The 22982-nt window shown below is 37.0% G+C and overlaps 1 protein-coding gene across 1 annotated transcript in view; it reads right to left on the bottom strand.

Moving 5' to 3' along the window:
* Positions 1-22982, bottom strand: part of Ofcc1 (orofacial cleft 1 candidate 1) — a 310574-nt gene that overhangs the window by 278951 nt on the left and 8641 nt on the right. The window contains exons 4-5 of the mRNA XM_013521801.1: positions 7776-7862; positions 2264-2332 (exon numbers count right to left, since the gene is read on the bottom strand). Of these exons, the coding sequence (XP_013377255.1) occupies positions 2264-2332; positions 7776-7862 (156 nt within the window). The remainder of the gene's footprint in view (positions 1-2263; positions 2333-7775; positions 7863-22982) is intronic.

Genomic DNA, 22982 nt, shown 5'->3' with positions numbered 1-22982 from the left:
TGTTTATCTGCATAGCAATGCCAGCATTTATATACATGATACATGTGCTTTACCTCTCTATCATCTGAATACGGTATCACCTACAAAATGTATCTATTCATCTAGCCAGAGGCACACTGTACATATAAAATAATCCTCCCTCTTCTCATCTCTAAAAATGCTGGAAAGTGTGATATGGAATTTTCCTTGTCTCCAGTGCTAGAATTTTGGCAAGAAGCAATGGAAGGGAGCTTCTTAAAGAGGAAGGAAGAGAAGAGGTACAGGAAAGAACACCGAATAGCACTGCTTAGGGAACACCAGTCTGCTGTGCTCATTGCTAAACGGTGTCACCTTGCATAAATCTTTAAACTTCGCAAGATGTGCTTTATCCTCATGTATAAAATAGTTGATAAAGTGCCTGACTGTCCTATAAATTGTATGTGACTTTTGTAAGCCTGTAAATGACTCTTAGAAGACCTCTTGGTTATTGTCTATAAATGCATGACAGAGATGGTTTCAAGGGATCCAAGCTGATGGAGCTGTCAGAGTGGAAAGGAGGAAAGTACGAAATGTCTACTATTCCGTCCTTCCACATTATTCAATACATGTTCGCTAACTCAGAAATGAGACTAAGCATAGAGAGGCCTGTGTGACTCGATTTTATGTATCAGTTTGACTTCAGTTATAATGCTCACTTGCTCGGTCAAACACCAGTCCGTATGTTGCTGGGACAATGTTCTTTAGGATGTGATTGATATTTAAATCTGTAGACTTGAGTAAAGCAGGTTACACTTCAGTATATAGGTAAGCTTGAAACAATCAGTTGAAGTCCTTAAAGGTCAACAGGTAAAGTTTCCTGAAGAAGAAGGACTTTGGTCTCTAGCACACAATCTTGAATCCTTGCCTCAGTTTTCAGCCTGCTGCCCTGGGGAATTGGAACTTGAAACTGCAGTTTCACCTCCTGCCCAAATTTCATATCAACAATTCCCGAATTCTCCAGCCTGCTAATCTTTCCTAAGGATTTCAGACTTGCCAGCCTTCACTGTCATGTGAACCAATTTCTTTGTTTATTTAGGCCAAAAAGAATAAATGAACAAATGAATACCTGGCTACACAAATTTATAACAAAGAAGGCAAGAGTAGGTGTACCCAGGCAGAAATAAAATTTTGATAGGGTACTATTCTGTAAATGGAAATCAAAAATGGGGTCAATCTTTAGACTTGTTACCTAGTTTAAATAAGTTAACATTTACTTTTCTTAAAACAGTATTTTGGGCATTTCCAGGTACCTAAGGTACCTAGGAGGCACTCAGATATTTAACAAGTGCTAACAGTTTCAGCAGCAGCAGCATTTATTATTCATACATTAGCATCTTTATTATTTGAAGATATGTACTTTCATATCTGTTAAGATACTAATCAATAATCTAAACTTCACAGCTACTTCATGTAGCTAGGGTTATATGTCATCTTGGCAGAAATAGAAAAGAAAAATTAATTGGTGAAAGGTCACAGGGCTAGTGTATAGTTAAAACTAAGCATAAATTCAAAGGGAATAACAGTGACAACTATTAGAAAACCTAATCATCAGAGCCCACTCTCCTTTAAGTACTTTAAGAAGTTATTTTAACAAGGAAGATAAAATGATCATTTGAGAAGAACTAAGCACACACTGTGAATCTACAGAATGACTTTACATGAATTCAACTATACATTTTCATAGGAATTTCCTTTTAATATTTTTGTAAAATACAATATGGTCTGGCATGAGTTCACATGAATCAAACTGAGAATTTAGAATTCAGTTTTTAGACAACTGCGTTCAATTACTGTTTTAATACACACAATGACTCCTCACTTGTTAGAAAGAACCCAGCATTTGTAAATAAGAATTCCTCTGCTAAGGTGGAAAATAATACACTACTTGTCCTCACCACCCCAAAATATTTGTTTAAAAGCTAAAACAGTCTATAAAAGGTATAGTACATAGCTTCATAAATTAGTAAATCCAAATAGGCCGTATGCCATTATAGGATCCTGCAATAGTAAGTCTCAAATCATTTTGCTACTTCAGGTCACATATTGTACACAATTATAGAAAATCAGGTCATAATTATTTCCCATAAACTTTAGCTACTTTTCAATATTTACAACAAACAAAGCACATATAGTTCATCAGTGAATGGTTATATTTACAAAAGAAAGGTCAAAATTTGTGAGAAAAACTCTCAATCAACTTATAACGAAAACTCATCTAAAATACTGAATATAATTGGTCTCTTACCTTGAAATTCTCCTTGTCCACTCCCACCAACCAGCTTCATTAATTGATTAGAGAAAATTTTAGCACCACCTTGTAGGGATGTTAAAAGAATATATGCATAATTTTCTTATCTGTTACTTTAGAAATATTCAATATAATTCCAGAAAGCAGTAATTAATCATCATAACTATATGGTTACATTATGGGTCACAGACACAAACTGTACTCAATATGGTCCTTGTTCCAAAAAATCTTTCGTAAATCAATGGTAATTGGAACAATGATTTCAAATGCATATTACAGGGCATACATAATAGGATACTTATCCAATAAAAAGCATCTCATAGTCAATAGATTATGACATCTATTACTCAAGAATCATTTCAACAATCACATTATGGTTTGCCAAATCATATAATATAATATTTAAGTGTTTGATCAAAATGAATGGATGTTTTTCATTAGCTACTCTGTCTTTATATTTTCTACTCTGTGTATGTATGAAGCACAGACTTTGGTGGTCTTTTATATGCTATCAGATTGCAGTAGTATGTATAAAGGAATCGAGAATCTTAGTGTTGTTGTATATTTAAAGCAAAAAGGCCATGATGTTACCTATACCCTGCAAAACAAGACAAAAGCAAAATCAGAAATTTAATCATCAATACACAATTCTAGAAGACAGTTTTGTTTGTTTTTTATTGCAGTGTTAAAATCTAACTCAGTGCCTTGGAGACACATGGCATGTGCTCTACTCCTGAGCTACATCCCCAGGCCCAGAAGAGGGCTTATAATGTCCTTTAGGCCTAGGCATGAAGCTCTGTGGAACAGCACTTGACTAGCACATTCCAAGCCATGTGTTCCATTCGCAGGCCCTCCTCTGACCAAAAAAAGTGTGATCTAGATGTTATCTCCTGTTATATCCTATTAAACCCACTCAGACATCCACAATGCAAACTGAATGACCACCTCAGCCTTAGAAATAAAACACAGCTGCATTAATACATCAAACATGTCTCTCTTTCCACGGGAGCCAACTACACCATGCGCTTTTACTGTGCTGCTTTCCATACTGCCCTTACGTTTCCATTACTTACCATTGCACTACCTACGATGATATTTAATTCTGAAACTCACATCTAAAACTCCACCAAGTATTGCAGTAGAGTCTTCTGAGATTTTTATTCTCTAGGAGTAAAAGATCCAGATAATTCTAGGTCTTCTCTTCCTACCCATAGCTCAGATTCCTTTAACATCAGTATTGGAAAATACTGACCCAAAATAGTCAGTACTAATGGACCTGGAATGACTGAATAGGAAAGCTTTGTCTGCTGGGGTAGATGAAGACTATGACATAAAAAGGCCTATGAAGCTAGTAAGTTCTGCTCACTGTATACTCCAGATGGCTTTTTCAAGTACTGATTGACCTACAAGTTTTCTACTCTTGCCAAAAGCCAACACTCAGGGAATGGGGAGGGAAGCCACCCCTGGAATGTATGTTGTGGATCATGCATTAGGAAAGATGCTGTTATTCCAGCACTGCTTGAATCTTTATAAGTCTTAGTGGGACAGTTACAAAATGTATACAGCTTATATATGACTGGCTCATAAAAGAATCTTATTTGGAAGTCAAGAGTGAGCAATATCAAATACATAGACAAGTCTATGCTGAAATGAAAAAAGTCTCAGTGGAATTAACAGAGACACAACATCTTTAGAAGAAAGAGCAGGGCACAGGTTCGGTAATAGCCAACCCTGTATCCCTGAACCAGCACCACCACTCAGCAGCTGCCTAAATTTGATGGAGTTTCTTAGAGTCCTTTAGCTGTAATCTTGTTGCCCATGAAACAGGATGGCTGTGAGGGCTGACAAGCCCACACACACATAGCACTTAGCTTCATGCCTGCAATAGAGTAGGCATTTGGCAAAGGTTCCCTCTTTGACTTCTTTTTTGTTTGTTTTTAAGTACTTAGTAATTGTATGAAATGCACAGTTTTTCAATAGTTTAACTCTTGTAATTCTGAAATAATATTTTTGTTTTTTCACCATGAAGTGATTCACTGTGGAAAACTTTTGGGGCGTGTCTGTAAGGAACCCCAGTAAAGAAGACCTAACTGATAACTGCCATAGAGGTTCTGGCTCCTAGAAGGCCCAACATGCAGCTTCCTATCAGCGGCATCCCAAGGAGACTCATTCCTGGAGAGTCAGACAGGTCATGCAACACAGAAAGTGAAGGCGAGAGAAAAACCGCACAGATTCAAGCTCAACAACTTGGACTATCCAGGTTTCTTTCCCCTTCCAGAGATCTCCTCAGAGGGAAGAGCTAATACCTCAAACATTTTCTGAGGCAAAGACAAGACACTTGCCAAAGATAGTTAGGAATCTGAACTCCTCACCGCAATTGCCAGATCTCTGTGATTTGGGGAAAGATACTAAATCTCACGAGCTTGTTTCTTCACTTTACAAATGAAGATACTGATGCCCACTTTGGTGCCTCTGTTGTCGAGACAGGTGGCTACACCTGCAGGTTTGTGTGTATGATGCTCACACAAACCTGCATACCGATGTGTCTCTCAGAACGCCTCCCCTACTTCTGCAGTGCATGACTATGTACCGGTGTTCACTTTAAAAGCAATAAACAGAAAGGAGAGGGAATATCTGACTGACTTAAAGACAGGTACTGAGTGGGGGAGATAACACAGCAGCACAAGAGCCTGCCTTGCAAGCACAAGGTCCTGAGTTCAACTTCTGGTACCAAACAAATAAAAAATAAAAATAAAAACAGGTATTCCAATGGTATCTGGAGAATGGGTTGAAGGGGAATAGGAGTGGATGAGGACAAAAGCAGCTGATGTCAACTTGGAACTGCACACCTGTGTACTGGTGGTAACAGCACGTGAGATGTGATCCTGTCACTTTCGTTTCAGCAAATATGTACTAGGCACCCTCTGTGAGCCAAAGACTGTGCCGAGTCCTAAGGAAAGGTAAAGTCTAGGAGAGGAGAGAGCTGCTGAAGCAATCACTGTAACAATAAATGTATAACTAATAACGGGTTCGCGCCAATGGGAAAAGCAAAATGATAAGATTCAGTGGCAGAATTAAGTTTGGGTGAGTACAGAGAACACATCTAGTAGGTCAAATCGACAGGCCTTCACCACCCTATAAGATGGTTTTATCAGTGAATAGCTACTAAATGCAACCGGTGGTAGGCTAATTTTATTCGTAAAACTGACACAGCTATGTGACTATTGTTTGGTCAAACCCTCGTCTGCTTGCTGTGGAGGTACTTTTCGGGTGTTATTGATCTTTAAAGCAGTTAGCTTTGGAAAGGTTAGCATTTAACTCAGCAGACCAAGTAAAGGATGAACAAGACACACAGTCTCTCCCCATGTGCAGCTCCCACTATATTCTCTCTCGTTGGTAGCATATGAGTGAAGAGGCTTAGTGAGCTATTAGAATTGTGCATGTTCGTGACAGCATTCTAGAAGGACGCAGAAATGCATAGCAAGGCAAACCTCTCACAATCACATTTAGCCCACTGCATCTTCTTATATCGTGTAGATGCAGAGTCCCTCATTGAGAATTTAAGAGACTAGAGAAAACCTCTTTTGTCAGTCGCAAGTTCCTGAGCCATACGAAGGAAACAAATCATGTAAACGAAGTAAAGCACAAAGATTTTTGCCTATTTTGAGAGAAAAAGAAATCCGTTGTTCAATCTGTCCGTCCAAACGATGAGGAATGTAGAGATTTTTTTCAAATAAATACAATAAAGTGGATCTTCCAGGTAAGAAGGAATTTTGGAAAGAGAAAGAAAGCCTTGAAGAAGAAATAAGGAGAGAAAATGGGAAGCAGAAGAGACACAAAAGAGGAAATAAAAGGAGCTCAGTAGAAAGAAGGCTGGGTGAGACTCCCCATGGTGACAGCACCCGCTCCTCCTCACAGCAGACCCCAAAGCAGCCTGAACGAGGGGTAGAGCTAAAGAAAGAGCCACCCAAGTCAACCCCAGGAGTTGACCAAAATTAACTGACTAGGAAAGGGGCTGGAGTGACCACAAACCCAAGGTGAGCATCCATAATCTAAAATTACAGAATTCTAAATGTTCCAAAATCTAGAACTTTTGGTTGTCAGTCTGATAACACAAGTGGAAAATTTCCCACCATGAACAGAAAATATTATTTTAAATGTTGTACAATATTCGTTGAAATATTGTATAAAACTACCTTCAGGCTATGTGTATTAGCTGCGTATGAAACATAAATGAATATCACATTTAGACTGACTTACCATCACCAAGATGTACAATAGTGCGTATGCAAATATTCTAAAATTTCAAAAGAAATTCGAAACCTGAGATAAACCTGCTCCTCAGCATTTTTGGGTAAGGAATACTCACACCTGCCTGAGGGAAACTTACCTGTCCTGTCTGTAGTTATAGTCATTTTCTATTCATCCAACACATCTTACTAAGATAATTCTCCTAAATTAGGAAGTCCAGGCATTACAGAAATTGTACTAAATCCACCTATATTATTGTGGTTTCCAAAAAATTAAAAACAAAGTTCAACTGGTTATTCTGTTGACACTTCTCCTCAGAAGTCCCTGGGACTGTCTTTCACCTTTCAGCTGTTTATCAATAAAAAGAAAATGATTCAGATTTTCCAATTTCAAATTCACCTTGATGTTTCAACAACCGATGAAAACTGCCCCTAAGATTAAATCTTTGTCTTATCTTGTATATGTATCTTTCAACAATATCCTGAATGCTATATGATTAAAAATGCTTAGTTTATTTAAAAATGCCTCATAAAATAATCTCTGCACCATATCTGAACCCCTTTATTCGTGGAAAGTTAGCCGAGTCTTTTATTAAAACGTGCAGCTTCAATTACTACTGGCTAGTACTGGAATATGATCTTCTGAATGTGAATAACTTTAAGGAACGTTCACCCTCGTGATTCTCTCATCAATAACCTTTGTAAACCCTAGAACACTTTGTAAACTACAAAATCTGCACAGAGGGATGCACTTAAGGAGCAATTTTGAATTGTTATTTTACAACCATAACTAGATTCAAGATTATAGAAAAGAATATTATTATCCTATCTGCATCTCTGCGGCTCAAAGGTTAGACAGTGGGTTTGCACATTCAATGAAAGGAATTCAATAGTGACGGTGAATGGAAATCTCATGTGCTGGATGCATTTTACTGAAGAATGCTCATTTTAAATTTCAAGGGCAGAGATGCATCTGCAAAGTGATGCTCCTCAGATGCATGACATGTCTTATAATAGCCCAAACTTTTCACAGCAGCCTCGGATGAAAGTAGACTGATGCTTCTTTCATCTCACCAGCTTGCTGTCCTTGATCAAAAATTACCTTCACCGCCCATCACGTTGTTGCTGTTTAAAAGTTACCATTTAAATTGTAAGCTGCAAAATCTAAGCGGAACTGCATGTGTGATCTTTGTCACCTCATTTTCATGAATGGAAAAGAATATTCTGACACAAAAATTACATACTTAATTCTAGCTCACCCTCTCTGCTGACCTCCATCCCACACTGCCTTGGGTTTATTTCCTCATCCATCAGTGGGTCAAAGTAATTTCTGCCGTATTCATTTCCTGTGGAAAGTACATGAGGTAAGGGTCAGTGATTATTAGAAGCACATGAACCAAAATGTTAATTTTGAAATCGACACCAGCACAGAAGGACCATTTTAGCTACTTTATAAGCTTACAATTTTTTACAAGTTTTTCAGGCCTCCCGTTTTTGTAATTATCAACTTGCAAAAGGTCAGAAAAGGTAATTCAAGAAACAAGTTCACACTATCTTTCTGTTGCTAAAAAAAAAAAAAAAAAATTAATGAGAAAATTATCAAAAGCAGACTTTAAAAGAATAATAAAAATTTAAGCCAAACTATTTTAGGATACACTCAAGAAATGGACATTTCTGCATCATGATGATGTGTAGAGTTCACTAACAATTCTATTTGCTGACTTGTATTTCATTAATCTTATCATGTGGTTTAACAGTTCTGAAGTAGTGACTTCAGTATGAGAACCTATAGCAAAATCACAATGTTGATAATAGAGTGAAAAGACAGAGAGGAATGAAAAAACAAAAGAAAGGAAAGGAAGGAGAAAACAAGGGAAAGAGAGCTGCTTATAGGTCTTTTTTTAACGTCAGCCTAAGTAACATGTAGGGGAGGTGTAAACGATTTAGTCAGAAATTTTATACAATACGCATCAACAAACTAAACACCCCATCCCCAAATTTCTCACTTCACATTTCCCACTTATTCGACCCTTATCTGTGTATCCAAACTGTAGCATGAGGTTTGACTTTGTAATAGAGAAAAAGGTCTGCTATCAATTTTCTAAATCTAGTTTCATTCTTCCTGCAGACTGAAATGTATATGTCTGTTGCCAGTAATTTGCATTCAGCAAAATGTAACCTACTCTGACCATAATTCAAGTTGCCTCACGCACTGCAAAAGAAATAAAGCATTGTAGAATGAAAACAACAACTTCAAGAGTATGGCTCACGGTGAAAGGTGAATACACATCAGGATTGTCTTAGTTATTTTTCTCGTTGCCGAAACAAAATACTCAATATTCAAAGTTAAGGGAGGAAAGGTTTATTTGGTTCACAGTTTGTAGAGGTTTCAGTTCATAGTCAGCTGGCTCCAAGGCAGGGTGGCATGGCAGACAAGCATCAAAGAGGAGAAACAGTTTATGGTGGGCAGAAGATAGCAAAGCAAGCAAGGGACAAGATAAGCCTCTTTCTGTTCCTTATATTGTATCCAGGATCCCAGGGCTAGGGTAGGGACAAACCGACTGATTTAGTAATCAATCACCCACTCTTAATCCTAACATTGCACCAGGAATCAATCACTCACTCTAGATGCAGCCACCTCTGACAAATCCCCACCTATGACTGCATGAGGAATTGGGAGGACATCTAGACACAAGCTGTAACAGGTATACTGTGTTACTCCACCGTGTGTTTATTTTAGGATCAAAAGTAATCCAAACAGCAGCTCCTTGTCCAAGGGTAAAGGACACAATATAAACCGGGTTTAATTTCTATTTCTGAGCTGGCACATTCTTGCTGTAAGTCTCTGTTTTATCATTTACTAGGTAAGTACAAGAACTGCAAACCTGCTTCACCTTGAGTCCTCAATAAAGAAAAAATAATTGAAATTCACTCTTGTCACTTCATCTGTTAACAACTACTAGGCTGATGTGAATCTTGGGATATGTGATCAAAGTCTTATGTACCACAATAACAGGCCAGGCTACCTCATTCACTTTCACTGTATTTGTTTTTGTCTACCACAAAGCACTGTGGAACTCTAAGCACATTTTTCCCTCTGCAGGCAAAATAGTCACCCATCCAAAAGCAAAGATGGCAGCCTATTTGTTATGATATTGCTTTTCAGCACTGGTCTTCTACTGGACACATATCCTAGAAGCTTCCCAGTTCAATATAAAACTCAATTATCTGCCTCCAAAAATAACCAATTAGTAAATAATTCCAAGGTAACCAAGACTTTGAAAAGCAAAACAGTGTTAAATTGTTTTTAACTGGAGGTCTAGGAAAGTGCATAGTCAGCTGTCTTTATCTTTGGATACCACACTGGTGGATTCAACCAACCATGGATCAAAAATATTCAGAAAAAGAACTGCATCTGTACTGAACATGTACAAACTTTTGTGTTGTTATTCCCTAAACAATATAGCATAGTAACTACATGCATAGTGTTTCCATTGTATTCAGAATTATACATCATTTAGAGATGATTTAAAGTACGTGGAAGGTTGTATGTAGCTTCTATGCAAATACTACATCATCTTACATGAAAGACTTGAGCATCTATGGATTTCAGTATGGGTAAGATTCTGGAACCAGTCTCCCTCAGATGCTGAAGAGATGACTGTACTTAGTTTTGGGGTTCTCAAGCCATCTTCATCTCAAGACTGGGGTCTTGCCTGGATGTGCTTGAAGAAGACCTGTATGCTGGAAGCCCTGCAAACTTCCAAGGGTCCTTTTAGAGGTCCGTGCTCACACACACAACTGGGAGAGGGCCCCTCATGGTCTGCACAAACCAATCCTCTGCACGTCGTGTGGGCTGACAAGCACATGTCAGTTACAAATGCCCCTCCCTCATTTTATATTTTCCATCCTGGGATAGAGTATATAGCGTCTAATCAGGAAAGAATTGTGAGCTTTCTTGCATGCACCAAGAAGCACTGCCTGACAGTCCTAGTACCAGCTCCACATTCCATGTATGTGTTAAATTCAGATATTTTACATTTTATACGTGTTTTCTGTCATATTTTACATTACAATCTATATTCCTTTCCACACACAGTGTACCACACTTGTCCTTTTCCTGTCTCATTCACTGAAACACAGACCTGGTGAGAGGAAAGCCAGCCTCCCTCTGCTCACCGTGTCGCCCTCTCACTGAGCACACAGCCTAACTCACAGAGTGCTCACAGCAGGACAGGAATTCACTAGTTAAATAAAACTCTCTTGGAAGCCTATTGTAGCATCCAGATCCTTTCAGTGGCTGCGTGCTTTTTCTTGATTAAAATGAGCATCAAGATAGCCCCTTTTAACCGCCTTTTCGTTCTCTCTTCCTTTCTGTTCTCCCTCCCTCCTCACCTTTCCCCGTGGTCCTTCTCTGCCACTTCTCTTTTTACTTCAATGCCATCTCGGAACCAAACCATGTCTTCATTAAAAAGAGACAAAAACACTATGATTCTGTGTCTGGAACATAATCTGTTGTGAAAACAGGGACATTAACCACACACACATCCAGCTATGATTTCATACTGCTGAGAAGGACAGAATTCTGTGGTAGCATGTAGGGAGGGCATCTAACCTCTGCTGGAAAATATTCAGAACAAGAAACTGCACCTATGCTGAGCAGTAAAGACTTATTTTCTTTGTTTCCTTTCTTTAATCTGTAAAAAAAAAAAATAGCAACTATAACATGCAAGGTCTTGAAATACTTCCTGGAGAAATTCGTACCTATAGTAATTTTGTGATCAGGATTATCCAGGTCAAAAATGAACCAAGGGAAAGGAATTTTTCACAGACAGGAAGACTTGGCCAATGAGAAAAAGCATAGAGGCATGCAAGCAAGGGAGGCACATTTTGTTAGTTGATGTCTGTCCATTTTTCTCATCTTTTAAATTTATAATTTAGCAAAAGAAGTATGGAATCCAAACTTCTTCACTAGCCCCAGAATTGAGTTTAACTAATGCTTTTGCTCAAATTATTCCTACAATGCTGGGTAGAGTCACCTTATGCCAATATGCTATGTCCTATCTATTCATTCATTCAACCAATATTTTTCAGCTCTTATCACGTGATAAATCATTTAAACATCCAAAATTCCCTCCCTTCCCACAGTTGATAAGTTTCTAAGAGGAATAATGAACACAATAAATGTATCTACACTCTCAGTGAGTTAGATGATGAAAAGTGATGAGCAGAAAAACCAGCTACAGATCATCTGGCCCCCAATAAGGAGGAGGATCGTACGTCTTCGAACATAAGATGTCACTTATGGTTAAGCCACTAATGCCTTCAAGCCCATTAAACTAAGAAAGCTCTAATGTATTTTTCACTATTTATTGTTTGTAATTTATTAGTGTTCTAATTGCTTGCTGCAACATCCATTGGTATACAGATCAAATAAGAATTCACATGAAATACTAAAATACATATGTACCTATTTCCTTTGCATTGTACTAACTGGGAGAGGGCCCCTCCCAAGACTTTGCTAATGGTAGAGAAGCTAATAATTTAGACATAGCAGGTAAAATTGAGGATGGCAAATCTTATGGACTCTGTTACAAAATTTGGAAACAATGGACTTAGTCCATTTTAAAACTAGCTTCCTTTGCTCAGATTTCATTGAGTAATGTCAGTTTAATAAAAATGGATGGTTTCAGCATAGGGGGGGTATATTACCAGAAGCTAGATTGCTAATAGGATGAATTCTTAAAAGTATCATAATCATTCAGAGTATGCTTTTGGATATATCCGAAATCATCTCACAGGAAAATTAACAGACCCACTGAGAAATTCAAAGTAGGGCATGTAGCAATACAAATACAATAGGTTTAAATCTGGCTGCTTTTAACTCCTTGTGATATTTAGAAGAATGATATGGTAATCACATATGTATATACATGGATAGACATGATAGATAGGTAGATAGATGATAGATAGATAGATAGATAGATAGATAGATAGGTAGATAGATGATAGGATGGTTCTACACAGAACAATCAGAAGTGACATGTAAACTAATAAGTGAGTGAATTGTTCCTGTCAATACTTTTCATACTTTAATTTGTTTCCCACTTTCTACCATTAGCTGTGCGGTGTTTAGAATCAGCATTGGTTAATACATTTCTCATGCTGTTTTTTTTTCTAAACTGAGGGAGAAAAACACACTCACTTGCTTCCTGCCCTTCCACACATATCAAGTTTTCCTATCATTTAACTCAGAGCAGCATAGAACATAATCAGGGCTTTTACTTAAATTACACCGCACATGAACTTTGGTCAGGAAACCCTCCAGTGTGCACCCATGCAGTTCCTCAGGGGCTATAAGAGTGAGAATGAAATTGCCCACCAGAGGAAGGTTAGTACAAATCATTGAAGTGTCTTGACTCAACGAGGCAATCACTTCCTTTCAAATCAGCTACATTAGCTGAAGAGGTAGAAAAGCTAAATGCATCCGTTGTTCCCATTCCTACCCTTTGCCCATAAACTCACTTGCTTCAGTTCAACTTTTTATCAGCAAGCATCATATTTTTGAAACTATATTATAAATTAAGTAGACACATGGCTCTGCACTTAAACTAAATAATTAACTCAGTAATTTATAGTCTATGACCACAGCTGCACACTAACATTTTACAAAGTAAGACATCTTCCTAAACTCTTCTTAAAGGAATGAAGTCTAGAAAGCTGAAAGTGAACTTGATCCCTCCAAATTTTAAAAATTTAGAAAGCATGATATTGTTCCCATTTTGAAAAAGCTATTACAAAGCTGACATATGACAATGGAGCTAGACAGGTCGTATAAATATATAAAGCATAACTGTGGCAACCAAACAATTGTGCTAGGACAAAAAGAGAGGAAATGTGACCTGAAGTAATTGAAAAAACTATGAAATTACTACTTGAGGATAATATGATTCTATGTCATGAAACAATAACCTGATTGAAGAACTTTTAACAGCCAGAAGATATTTGAATAATATCTTGATAAGCCAGTAGGTAATGATGATGAATTATTAACTTTTCTAAATACCAGTAACAGCTGCTTTGAACATACGATGAACAAATACAAGTGCAAAATCCATAACTCCAGGTAACCTTCAATGACCAATTCATTAATATTAAACTTTCATATGAATCTATAGGTGATCACCAAGATTATTAATCTAACCCAGAAACAAATGAAAGATAAGTGACTCAAAAGAGTTAAAAACAGCAAGTCAAAGACAGAGAAATTCAATTTCATTCCCCATTTCTTCACCTGAGAAAGGCAAATTTATGAAAGTTGGTCTGCAGCTAACATAGCATTCAAAAACTAATGTCATGTTGGATAAATTAGCTTTCTCAACTGTCTATTCTTACTTCCTTTCCAAATCTTGTGGGTATTTGATATATCAGTGGTTGGAACATCTAAATACGGTAATAGTTGGAGTTTGCTAACAAGTCCTAATTAATTGAGCCGTATTCTTGCTTCCCCTAAGGCCCTCCCTCATGGTAAATTGCTAAGCACTCTAACTTGTAAACCACTGGAGTGCTGTTGAGTGCGTAATTGCTGCGGGGCTTTACCATGCAGTCCTCCAAGGCACGAATGCATCATGTGCTCTGCTGGACCTAAAATCCTCCAAGAGTGGAAGGAAGCATGTCCTAAAGTTCCCAACTTATAAACAGAAACACGGTTATCATCCATAAGTAACTGTGGGAATTCAAAGGGTAAGTATAAATACATTGGTCTGTTCCTTCCTATTAAAAGACCTCTAAAAGTCTTATCAGAATAGGCTTCTTTCTCATTAAAAGCCTGGCAACATTACACCACACATAAATTTATGTGCAGTGTGGGATGTTGTCCTTCAAATGAGGAAGGACCTGACATTAGATGTCAAACCCACCCCTGATGCTTCAGGTTACACCTTCATTCCCTTAGCAAGTATGCACTGTTCAGGGATCTGGGATTGCTTATATTTATATACTGCACTTAAGGTTCCATTCAAGTAATAACGCTCAGTCACACAGAAATGCACTTCAGTAGGAAAGCAATTCACACAGCGGATGACTAGATTTTGTATAGACAAAGTTAATAATCTATCTCTAACAAATCTGGATGAGCAAACATTATTCTTTTTATTTTATAAAAATAAAAATTTTTATAAAATATTTTTTATTTTATAAAAGAAAAATTATTCTTTTTATTTTTTATCAAAAATATTTTCATAACTGTACAATAATAATAGTTATTACCTTGTGTATCATTATCTTTTAAGCAGTTACTCAACATGAAGCATAAGCTAAAAAGATTCTTACATGAAGGAACAACTGGGATGAGGGAAAGAAGAAAAAGAAAGTACTAAGGCATTTTATATATTATGGACTGGTGGCATAACTGTACTGATGGTGTCTGATGGTTTGTTGAGGGGAACAGTTAATGTTTAAAAGTTGTGTTTTTTTAATATTTTGACCAATTTTGCATGTTTGTATCTGGTAATCTGAGCAGCTTATGTCACGACAATAATTTGCAGAGTAATATCCATTGGTGAATTCCTACAATCCTGCCTAGTGACACTATGTATTGTTGTTAATGTTCTTTTAAATTATTATTTTCTTATTCCCTTTAATGATTTGATCAATCTTATATTCTTACATCTGGTAATCTGAGCAACTTTGCTGAAGATAACAATGTGTAATACAACAACCACTGTTAATCTCTATCATTTGGTTTGAAACCCTGTATCATTTTTAATGTCCTTGCTTTGTGTTGTTTGTATTTTGCTATTGCTCTCTTTTTTTATGTACTATTTTCTTTAAAATTAAACAAAATTTTAAAAAGCTTCTTACAAAAAGAAACAAATAGCAACCCAAATTTTCTTTTCAACTAAGACAAACATTCTGTATAAATGAAATATATTAGCATATATATTGAAACATTTTTAAAACAAAGAAATATGTAATTTGGGGAAGTAGTTTAACTTCTCTGTATTTCCTATTTATCTCTCTTCTACTTTATTCTTTATTTGTATATGTGTGTACATATATATATATATACATAGCCTGTACATGTGTGTATATTTTTTTCTCATATAAAAGAAACTATGTAATACTTGAGCTTGTGTGTCTAACTCATTTCACTTAATATTGTGTCCCCAAGTTGCATCCATTTACCCACAAATGCATCAAGTTTATCTTTTTTGGCAGTGTAGTACTCCACTTGTACAAATACCCCATTTTCTTTACCCATTCATCAGTTCATGGACATATACGCTGTTTCCAAGATCTAGCTATTATGAATTGTTCTACTGTGGATACGAATATGAATGCATCTCTGTAATACAATGATTTTAACTCTTTTGAGAAGATAGCTAAGAAAGAGGACAGCTGGGTCAAATATAATTTCTACTTTTAGCTTTTTGGGGAATCTCCACACTGATTTCCATATTGCTTGTACTAGTTTACACTCCCACTAGCAATGCAGTAAAGTCCCTCTTTCTAAATCCTTGCAGCCTCTGTTGTTATTAGATTTTTTGATGACGGCCACTCTTTCTGGGGTAAGAAGGTTTCTCAGTGTAGTTCAAATTCCAACGGGCAGACTTCTTTCTCATGAAGCAAAGGTTTCTAGCCTCCCTATTTTTTAAATGGCTTCTGGTCAGTTAACGTGGTGCATGTTTAAAAAAATATATATTTCCTGTTAAATCATTTTTAACAAAAAACAGAAAATAGCAAAAGAAACTGTAAATGTAATCATTTAAAGATTGAGGACTAAATTGTACTAAAAGCATAAAATACCAAAGTCATGAAATTTTTTCTAGTAATTTTTTTCTTAAAATGAAAATGTAACTATCAAATTCCAATTAAAACGATGACCTAATGAAGACTGAAATTAATATGGAACTTCACTGACACAGTGAAACTCCTTATTCTTATAACAAAGCATCTCCTTAAAAGTTCACCAATAGTTAAGAGGAAGTAGGTAAACAATACCAGTACCTGGTCCTCCTGCTAAGACACTCACTATTCCATCGCTCTTGTCTCAAAAAACAGTTTTCCTCTCAGTTCTTTCATAGCATAGCTAGGTTTGTGTTAGGTCCCTGGACCTCTGTCCAGTCTCCCTGGGCTCTCTAGCTGTAGCATTCCTATGACTCTAAAATTCTTAAGCATCCTTCTTACCATCGTATAGATTCTTGCATTCATAGTTTTATTCTAAACATATACAAACTGTTCTAGCACATAAACCCAGTGGTTAAAATGTACAAATCATGTAATAACACTTTGAATAACACCGACTCTCATAGATTCTTTCTTTGAACTACATAAAACTGCTTATATCAGATATAATTTTACAAAATCATATGGTAGAAGAGTGGCAAATGTGAATTCAAAAAGATGTAACAATACTGCTTAAAAGCTGGTTAAGTGTTACCAGGGGCTTCAGTTTTAATACTAATGGAAAAAGAAAAAGATATGACAAATAGATCTGCTGATTTCCTAGTCAAATATGTCTGATTCTCTGAGGATAGATCATTTCTCCTGAGAAGAAAATGAATTAGGGTTTTTTCTTTTTGTAGACATTCCCCTAACTCAAGTATTTGATTAAAATATTCCTTTCTCCAACTGGACATTATTCTGGAACTCTGTTGTTCTTTTAAAAAAATTAAAAAGGAAAGAAAATTATTTGTATAAAGTGGCCAAATATTTTACACATTCATATCTGCATGTTATCTACACATAATGTAATCTATACCCTAATATTAATTTTTATGTTTCAGTAGTAAGAATACTTTTCCAAGTGTTTTATTTTTAGCCTTCCAAATCAATGAAAGGGATTAAAATCACTTAGGAACCAAATGGTATCTAAAGACACAAATCCCAGTCAGTTTAATAAACCTAAAACAAATGATTTTCTCATATATTTTCTTTCTCTTAATAATTGTTGAAATGTCCTGAAGCAAAAAATATTTTTAAATGTTACATAAATTGTATATAACATCTGTTTTCCATCTTAAGGGAAAAACAACTACAAGTGAGAACAGTGAAAACAGTTTTATACAATATTGCTTTAAAAAATATTGCTTTAAAAAGAATCCAAGCTGTTTGTACAATGGGGAAAAACAGTTGTTTTCAAGCATTTTCTCAGACAGTTTGAAGTATTCGTTTAACACAGGGGCTTATATGCTATTTTTATCACAAATATTTGTACATATGTGTTTCTAATGGCCATGGCAATATGAAGATAAAGTTTGGGTCGCAATTCGGAACCTAATCCAGGACTCTAACTCACACGCAATCGTTATGGAACGATTACTGTTCCAGCCACCCTCACCTATTCCGGAAGGAGCTTAGTCACAGACACTCAGTACTCGCTCCTCCCAGCTTCCTTGGAACGCCTGCCATTGCCCTTCTCTGCTGGCCAGCCTTCCGTTTTGCTGCTATTGGCAAGGATTCTATGTTCACCACGATGTTTTTCAAACCACACGCAACTACACACCCATCATGAGACCAGTAGTGGCACTTCTGTTGCACAAAGCCGCATGGAAACTACTCACTGTCAATTTCAGAGGTGCCACTTGGGCTACTCAAGGGATTGTTGTGGCCTCCAACATTAATTCTGCAGGGTCGCTCCTTTTGTAGGCCCTGATGTGCTCTCTCTAGTTTCTTCTCTGTTCTGATCAAGGCTTGAACTTGGCCTCTGTCTCTCCCATGGTCCATCAGCAATGCCAAGTGAGGGGGACACTCACTCTCCCACCCACCACGTACTTTCCTCCGAGTAACTCGGATTAGCATGGAGGATGCTGAGGCCTGAACACCTCAAAGAGACCTCAGTCTTTACTCTAAGGCCTCGTTCTACAACCCAGAAATAAATGCCCAAGGATTAGATCACAGGACAATACAACTGGTAAACGCTGAACAGCAATCAAGAAGCCTTTCTGCTCTGGCATTGAGATACTGTTGGGTGATCAAGCCTCTGCCGTCCCTCCTTCGTGATCCTCTCCCAGCAGGCCTCATAGACTTCCTTAAAAGGAAAATGCAACCAAAGAATCAGTTAAATGGTGACAAAAGAGAGCTTAGTGGGGTTTAAACTTAATATAAGATTTCTCCAACATCATGCAACTTCTTATTCTTACAGCCAAAAGTATCCTTGACAGTTTCACCCAATATTTAAAAGGAAGTGAGTTAAAAAAAAAGATATTTTCTGTTCAACTGCTAAGATACTGATCACATTATTGATGTATCAGAAGATCCACATTAATTTCCCAGTTTTTCACCAAAAATCCATGTTCATATTTGGCCAGTTTAATCCACCAATCCTCACACATGTTCAGTTCTAGACTGCACATAGCTTAACTTAATTAACTAAATTAGAATTCCAGTTATACTATAGGAGCATCCCTTACCCAAAATACATTGGGATCAAAAGTGTTTCAGGTTTTGGATTTCTTCAGATTTTGGATTACTTGCATATACTTAGTGAGACATGTTGGGGATGGAACCCAAGTCTCAACATGATATTCATGTATGTTTCATACATACCTTATACACACAGCCTGCCAGTCATTTCATGCACTCTTTCTAGTATGCCTGTGATTCTCTGCACCCGTCACATGAAGTTATGTGTGGAACTTTCCAGTTGTGACATCCTATCAGCTCCTGAAGAGCTTCAGATACTGGAGTGCATCACAATTTTTATTTTCAGATTAGGGAGGCTAAACCTGTATTATGGTACATGCCCACACATACACTTTCTTCCTACCTTTCCAATAATTCCACAAGTATTCACTCAATCCAAGAAATATTATTTGTAAAACAGTTGTAAATGTCTTGTAAGAAAATATTGGTTTTCTGGGGATGCCAGATTAATCTGAAATAATCAAGTTAATTTTACAGCTGTCCTCAATGTGACTGCTTCTGAAATATGTTCCCTGAACACAGAGCTCTTCTGCATCTGTTTTGTTTGTGTCTATATTTATCATACCTGTTTTAGTGCCTGGAAAGTAGAAAATTGTCAGTAAGTATTCTCTTCAGTGAATGAGAAGGAAATAGATACATAAAGAAACTATAGTGTTATACATAATTCTAAGTAAAAATATCACATAATTTATTTTATGGTCAACTAATCATGCACATACTACTCCCATTTTCATTTAAGTTGTATTTACACTTAGAATGGATATGCTCAATAAGTAACCCAAAACATATGAACTCAGTAAGTAACCCAAGACATAGTGGGTCCAACGACTAGATTTTTATTTGGTTTATTTGTCTTTGTTTTCTTGAATCCATTTCCTCTCACGAATAGCATCACAATTTCCTAATTCTATTGTCTGGACAGACTAGTAACTCTAGATTTCTGGCTTCAATCTATTTCTCCCTCCCTGTGATAAAGCCAAGTTGCAGGACAGTGGTCTAAGCATGGACAGTCAAATGCTCTTCCTTAGGATTGTGAATTCTGAGCAAGTGAGGCGAGGATGGAAGGAACCTGCGACTCACTCATCACAGCAGCAACAGCTGCACTAGGACCAAACTGCTCTTGCTGTGAGACAGTCACTGTGTTTCCAGCTTCCTGTGCCGCACCATGGTTTCTACCCATTCTCACAATCAGTTCTCTGAGCTCACAAAACCGTTAACTGGAAATCATTTCCGTTGCTTACCACTAAGAAATTCTAAGTGACCACGCCCACAGAGAAATCCTAACAACCAAGCTACATCCCTGGGAGATGCTACCATGCGCTGCCTACCGAGGGAGCACAGACATAACTGTCATCCTCAAATTCCAAGAGAAAATTGGGAAGGGAGAGGGAGACCCCTCAACATCATCAAATCTGCTTCCATTAATAACTACAGCTGTGCTCATTTAAGCAATAATTCATAAAATTGATTATGTTTACTTTCCATCGTCTATCATTCTTAACCTTAGTGAAAGTTAAGATTTGAAAGGAAAAATCCGAGCACATGCAATTATACCATTACTGGCTTAACTGTCACATTCACTTCTATAATTATTTCTATTACTTCTTATTTAATTTCTTTTCATGGTCCCTTTTCACATCTGTCCCAGATTCCTTTTATTGCCATTTAGAACTCATGCAGTAACTGCCTTTTAAGTGCCACTATGTTATATATTCAAAATATTACAGATGCCCTTTCTACCTACCCAGCCCAAAGGCCTATTAGGTTAGAAACCGAAGCCAGTTCCCTTCTCTCCTGAAAACTCTAAGTAGCTGTGGTTCCTCTGCCCCATCCCTTTACATCTACTGTACTTCTAAGCGTCTCTCTCTTGGAGTGCTAACCAGCATCAGGCCAAAGCCTCACTGGCAGTGAGATACTGCAATAAGGAGGGTAGCATACACACAACTAAAGCTCAGGTCCTGCACAGACTGGAGCTGAAAATGTACACCCAAACCGCACACATTTATATTGCTCTGGGAATTCACTACAGTCGATGGTTTAATGTTTTTGCTAACAGCCTACAAATGAAAGGCCAATAGGCGTTGGAAAAATGGGTGTGAAGCTGAGCCTGCCAGACTTTCCTCAGAAGTAAGGAACGCAAAGCAGAGCAACCGAGGAAGGAAAGACTGAGAGTTCTGTTTTCTCTTGTTCTGTTTTGCTTCCTATTCACATCATGGAAAAGTGAGTGATAGAGACTTACAGTGTCAGCTCCACGGCATAGCGTCGTTTCCTCTGAGGAGGCCCAGATGAAGGCGCTTTCAAGGAAGCCCGCGCTTAGAGAGCACAGGTAGATCTAAAGGCGCACGAGGCCTTCCAAACAGTTCTAAGTCATAAACTTGACCCCATAGCTACCCACTTTGCCTATTTCTAAATGTTGGCGTGGACTTAAATTACTTTTCTACTCTGCTAAGGAACTCAGGCCATCATAAATTTGAAATCTTTTTACCTAGAAGTTATTTTTAGAAAATCCCTTAGATTTTTTTTCTTCATAAATTAAATTGCTCTTTATCTAATGATTTTACATTTCCTTGAGATGATTTGGAAAAGTAGTATTGGAACTTTTCTATCACTTGCAATGTTTTCCTTTAAAAAGCATCTTAATGAGAGAAATAGATGATGTCTATTTATAAGAACAAGACATGTTAACTGGAAAAGTACCATAGAGAAAATATGTAAATATTCTAATTTGTCTAAGTAAGCACATTGCCAGATACTATACATCATTTTAAATTATATTAACAAGAGATGTTGTGTTCTATAATATGTAGCATTTGCTAAAGTCATATGCTTAAAAGATTCTTCCTTGTATACAGAACACAAAATTGCACATCTCATTTGTAACTGAATGTTTCAAGGTTGTCCATGAGGGTGGGCGAGGGGGCTAAAGATCAATCAAATAAATATTTATCACAATTAGCTGTGTGTTACAATGCAGGTGGATTAACTTTCTCTTGTGCCCATGTCTGGCTTTATTTGTGAGGATGATAACTATTCCCTTTATTTTTTCATCCCAAACTCTTTCTCTTTGTTTTTTTTTTCACTCTGCTCTACTTTTGGGTTGCAACGTTTCTGTCCATATTCCAGAATTAGATCAACTATTCCTCATGAAATTTATTACCTTCTAGATCTCAATTATCTATCAAACATGGGAACTAAACCCACAGAGAATGCCTACAGAATTGGTAGTTAGCTTGCACTGAGGTTCGTAGTAATACATACAGTAGATTTCAAACACTGAACAAAAAAACATTAATCTTACCAGGGATATAGCTCAGTGGCATAAACGCTTAACTGGCGAGCCTGAGGTCATGAGTTCAATTCCCGATACCAAAAAATAATAATAATAATAATCTCTCTAAATGTTTACATTTATTATAAGCCAAAATGACAATATTCTATACACATTAGTATAAAGTATATTATTAAAAGTAATTAACTTCTTTCTAATTTTGTGAAGGTGACCATTAGAAAATTTTAAATTATGTATGTAGCTCACATTATATTTCTATTAGATAATACCAGCAATATGTATTTCTACCCTAAGAGATTCCCCAACACCTAACACACCATCAGTGTCATTATTCTCCATGCCTTATTTCATTGAACTTAAAACAGCTAAGCTATCAAGTGATGCCCTAGCTTTGCAGGTCTGTTTTTAAATTCATAGCTTCAAGGTTTTCACAAGGTTTCTGACTCTCTCTTGCCTCCAGGTAGTAAGCATATGAGTTGAAGAAATCTAACCACCTCTGTAGAACATAAATTTGTGAAGAAAGCCTGCTCCATCCTTTACTGGGCAAGAGGACACATGTCTCTCTTTAGAGTCTCACTGTAAAATATGCTACTTTAATAGGAAGCACAATTTCCTTCCAAGGAGCTGCTGTAGCTTGGACCTGAAATGGCCAATGCATTAAGGGCTTCATTGTCAGCCTATAACACTATTGGGATACGGTGAAATCTTTGGGAAGAAAGGTCTAGCAGGAGGAAGTTAGGTTATTGGGAAT

The sequence above is a fragment of the Chinchilla lanigera genome, unplaced genomic scaffold, assembly GCF_000276665.1.
Source record: "Chinchilla lanigera isolate Chin_1 unplaced genomic scaffold, ChiLan1.0 scaffold00064, whole genome shotgun sequence".
Classification (NCBI taxonomy): domain Eukaryota; kingdom Metazoa; phylum Chordata; class Mammalia; order Rodentia; family Chinchillidae; genus Chinchilla; species Chinchilla lanigera.
Note: the sequence above shows the minus strand (reverse complement) of the source record. Positions and strands in the feature narration are given on the sequence as shown.